The following is a 4590-nucleotide window of genomic DNA, read 5'->3' on the forward strand; positions in this document are numbered from 1 at the left end:
CCCCCCCCGCAGGCCTGCGTCCTCGCCTCCCGGGGCGCCGGGCGCTGGGGCCCGTGCTGCCCCGCTAACCCAGGCCACTGCGTCCACCTGGGCACCCAGCCCGAGGCCTCGGCCCTGCACCTTCGCCCTGCTCCAGAGCCTGCACTGGCTCCCGAGCACCCAGGCAGGCCGGGGACACATTCTCGCCAACAGCCGGGCTCTCTGGTACACCCCAGTCCCGGGCTCCGGCACCTCCCTCTCCCTCCTCTGGGCTGTTCGTGCTGCTGCTGCCAACACGCGACTCTTCTAACCCTGCTATCCCAGCCAGTTAAGTCATTGTCCCTCAGCTCCAAACCCGCCTTTCTCTGTCCTGCTCTATGACACCGCTGGGGACTGCCACCACTTTTCTGGGGGGCTAGGTGCTCCATGCCAGGCTCTGCCAACAGGCATCGCTAGGGGGCGCCACCACCTCCCTCCTCGCCACTTCCCCCTTCCCACCCCCCCGCCCCCAATCGCAGCTCAAATGCCACTTTCTCTCCTTGGACCCAAAGCCTCTCTCCTTCAGAGGCCCTCTCCCGCCAGATGCACCAAACTTCCTCTGCCCGCTCCTGGCCACTGACGAGGAGGCCCCTCACCTGCTTCACTGCCCACCTGTGTCAGCCCGGGGCCCGGGCTGTCAAGGTCTTCCTGAGGCCTTCAGGACCAGTACTTCCTGCTCTTGCCTCCCACCACCCCAGGCACCCTAGGCACGTACTACATGTTTATAGAAAAATAACAATTCTGCTGTCCCCACAGAGCAGTGAGCTGAAGCCCCACAAACACCGAGTCTGTTTTGTGTTTGCTGAGAGATGAATAAATACACAGAAATCGAGTGGAAGCAGGGCATGCACACGACTGCAACTCAGGGCCGGCCCTCTGAGAAACTGAAACATCCCGAAGTTTGTTCTTTTAGCCACTGGACCGCCCCACCCTTAGAAAAATCCATGGGACTTGCAGCAGCATGTGATTGAGGTGATTTGGGACAAGACGGACAGCCTCGGGGTCTGGGCAATGACACAGAGAAACAGAGGAAACATCACAAATCCAGGCCGCAAGAGCAGGGACAAGGACAGAGGGTAAAATGGCTTTTACAAGCTCCTGCTGCACCCCAGCCCTCTGCTGACGCTCGAGCCCTGACAGTCGGGGAATCATATCTGCCTGGCGCACAGTTACAGTGCTTCCTACATCTGTGACTTTGGACAAGTCACCCCACCTGAGTGTCAGGACCCTCGTCTGTGAAATGGTGTCTAAGAGCACAGCCTCACATGGGGTCAAAGTTAAGTGATACGACACAGCCCAGCTGTCGTCATGGAAACAGTGCTTTCTGCGTCCCAAGCACCTTCTATGTGACTGGTAGGGGAACTTGGAAGGAAGGCGCGGGAGGAGATGTGCCTTAACCAGCGGCACCGACCTGTGCTGTGGGCCAGGGGCCCCAGCAGTGACCCCTCACCGGCCAGGCTCCAGAGGCTTCTGGAACGGAATAACTCAGGTGGGATTAGCCCCACCCCACTGATGCGAACCCCGGCAGCAGAGTGGTTAGCTGACTGTCCGAGGCCAGAGTCAGTGGACACAATGACTGCACCAGACCCCGGCCGTCTATCTGCAGACCCCCGCTCCCCACTGCACAGCCAGGCTTTCTGCCCAGCATTATAGGGGTACCGAGTCTCCCACATGTCCCTGGTTTCCAGGACCCCATCACTCACAGAAAGACATAGAGTAGAACCAGTGTCCTGGGCTGCAGGGGCAGGAGGAAGACCAAGACACCCCACTGCGGACAAGGCTGGGGGTTCTCCATGGTCTAAAGCCCTCATGGACAGGAAGCCCACGTCACATGCCGCACGGGCTTGCCTTGCACCAGCCCTCGCCCGCTCCCTGGCACTGCAAGGACCCCTGTAAACCAGGGGCTGGCCAGACCTCAGCTCCTAACACACCCCCTCAGCACCCGCCATCCTCAAGGCAAGCGCCATCCCACCAGAGATCAGCGTGGGGAGCCTGCCCGGCCCACGGGACAGTACCCTCTTCCCTTCCCCACCCAGGGGGTCCGTCTGGGGTCCTCGGAGTCCCCCACCCCAAGCCTCGAGGGGCCAGGCCCACTGGGGCTCTCCCTCCCTCCCCACAACGGCTCCTCCTGGCTTGGGTCTCCCAGCCCCTCCTACCTGAGCTTGCTCTGGCCGCCCCGGCCTGCAGCAAGGCCACCAACGTCGCTCTCTTGGTCAGCATCCCGGTCCCGGTCTTTCTCCTCCTGCAGCCGCTGGAGCAGCAGCTGGTGCGGGAGGCTCCGCAGTGAGGGCCCGGGGGAAGCTGCCGGCTGCACCTCGCCCTTCAGGTTGATGTCGCTGGCCGAGCGCTGCAGGGGCCGCGGGGAGGCCAGGCCACTGGGGCCAGCTAGCCGCCGCCGCTTCGCGTAGCTGGGGGTTTCTCTGAATGGCACTGGGGGTGGAGGGGGATGGTGAGATTCTGGGCAGCCAGACAGGGTGACCTCCTTGTCCCGGTTTGCCCAGGCTTTCCAGATTTATATCTCAATAAAACCTCAGTCCCAAAAAACCGGGACGCTTGGCCACCCTCTGACGGAAGCCACCTTGCCAGTTCACGTTCCAAACCGCCAGCCAAGCGCTCTCGGGCGCTCAGATCGGAGCTGGCACTGCCCGTTCACAGGCTTCAGGACAGAGAACAGGCCACAAACTGGGTGAGGTTTGGTGACCAATCTCACCAGCCTGCTGCTGGAGGGGACCATTTGTAGTTGACTATAACTGGGGAGCCTATCAGTCAGTTCGGACCAGGGGTTGGCAAACTTCTGTAAAGAGCTGGGGAGCAGCTGTTTCAGGCTTTGTAAGGCACACAGTCTCTGTTGTAAGGACTCAACACAGCCGCTGTAGCACAAAAATCGCCACGAACAATATATAAGCAAATGGGTGTGACTAAGTTCCAATAAAACTTTATTTAAAAGGCAGATGGAGATTAAAAAAACATGATCCAACTATATGCTATTTACAGAAGAATCACTTTAGATCCAAAGACACAAGCAGGTTAAAAATAAAAGAACAAAGGTAGATGAAGATACTTCGTGTAAACAGTAACCAGAAAAGAACTAAGTAGCTATTTTGATATCAGACAAAATAGACTTAAAGATAAAAAGTGTTACCAGAGACAGAGGACATTATATATTGATAAAAGTGTCAGTTCTCAGTTCATAAGCAGATTAACAATTGTCAACATTTATACATTGAACAACAGAGTATCAAACAAAAATATGAAACATTGACACATTTGGAGAAGTAAACAGTTCTACAGTAATACTTAAGACTTCGCCACCCCACTTTCAATAAGAACGTCTAGAGACAAGATCAATAAGGACATAGAAGACTTAAACCAGTTAGACCTAACAGCTACATGTAAACACTCCACAAAACAAGAGCAGGATACACGTTATTCTCAAGTGCACATGGAACATCTTCCAGGAGGGGCCATACATTAGACCACAAAACTGAGCCTCGATACATTTTAAAAGACTGAAATCATACAAAGTATCTTCTCCAATCGCAATGAAATGAAACGAGAAATCAAGTACGGAAAAAAACTGGAAAATTCAAATATGTGAAAATTAAACAACAGACTCTCACACAACCAATGCAGTAAAACAGAATTTACAAGGAAAATTAGAAAATACTTTGAGAAAATGAAAACAAAAACACAACATACCAAAACTTACGAGATGCAGCAAAAGCGGTACTAAGAGGGGAATGTGTAGCTGTAAACACCTGTGTTCAAAGAGAACAGAGGCCTCAAGTCAATATCCTAATTACATATCTTAAGGAACTAGAAAAAGAGAAGCAAACCAAACCCACAGCTAGCAGAAGGAAGGAAATAATAAAAGTCAGACACAGATAAATGACATACAGAATAGAAAAAGAAATACAGACACGATGAAACCAAAGCTGTTTTTGGGGGAAAAAAATCAACAAAATTCACAAAGCTTTTGCTAGACTAAGAAAAAAAAAAAAAGACAGACGCAAATAACTGAAATCGGAAATGAAATGTGGGGCATTACTACCAATTTACAGAATTAAAAAGGAATATGAGAGAATACCATGTACGACATATGCCCACAAATGAGATAAGCTAGAGGAGACAGACAAATTCTCACAACTGGCATGGAAGAAACGGAAAATCTAAACAGACCTATAACAAGCAACGCGACTGGATCAGTCATCACACATCTCCCAACGAAGGCCAGCATCAGAGAGCATTATTTATAAATTCTTCCAAACATTTAAAGAAGAATTAACACCAATCCTTCTCAAACTCTTCCAAACAATGGAAGAGGAAAGAACACTTTCTAACTCATTCTATGAGTTATTAAAAAATGAGCAACGGACTTGACATCTCTCCAAAGAAGATACACAAATGGTCAATTAGCCCATGAAAAGATGCTCAACATCGTTAGCCATCAGGGAGATGCAACTCAAAACCCACGATGAGGTACCGCTTTACACTGAACAGAATAGCTATATTTTTTTAAGTGATAAGAACAAGTGTTGGGGCGGATCTGGAGAATTTGGAACCCTCATACAC

General features: G+C 51.7%; 1 protein-coding gene across 1 annotated transcript in view; it reads right to left on the reverse strand.

Annotated features, from left to right (window-relative positions):
• SHANK3 (SH3 and multiple ankyrin repeat domains 3) overlaps window positions 1–4590 on the reverse strand; it is a 48403-nt gene that overhangs the window by 31583 nt on the left and 12230 nt on the right. Inside the window, 3 exon segments of the mRNA XM_023525429.1 lie at window positions 1384–1429; window positions 2087–2117; window positions 2175–2448. Coding sequence (XP_023381197.1) covers window positions 1384–1429; window positions 2087–2117; window positions 2175–2448 — 351 coding nt within the window.

The sequence above is a fragment of the Pteropus vampyrus genome, unplaced genomic scaffold (genome assembly GCF_000151845.1).
Source record: "Pteropus vampyrus isolate Shadow unplaced genomic scaffold, Pvam_2.0 Scaffold563, whole genome shotgun sequence".
Classification (NCBI taxonomy): domain Eukaryota; kingdom Metazoa; phylum Chordata; class Mammalia; order Chiroptera; family Pteropodidae; genus Pteropus; species Pteropus vampyrus.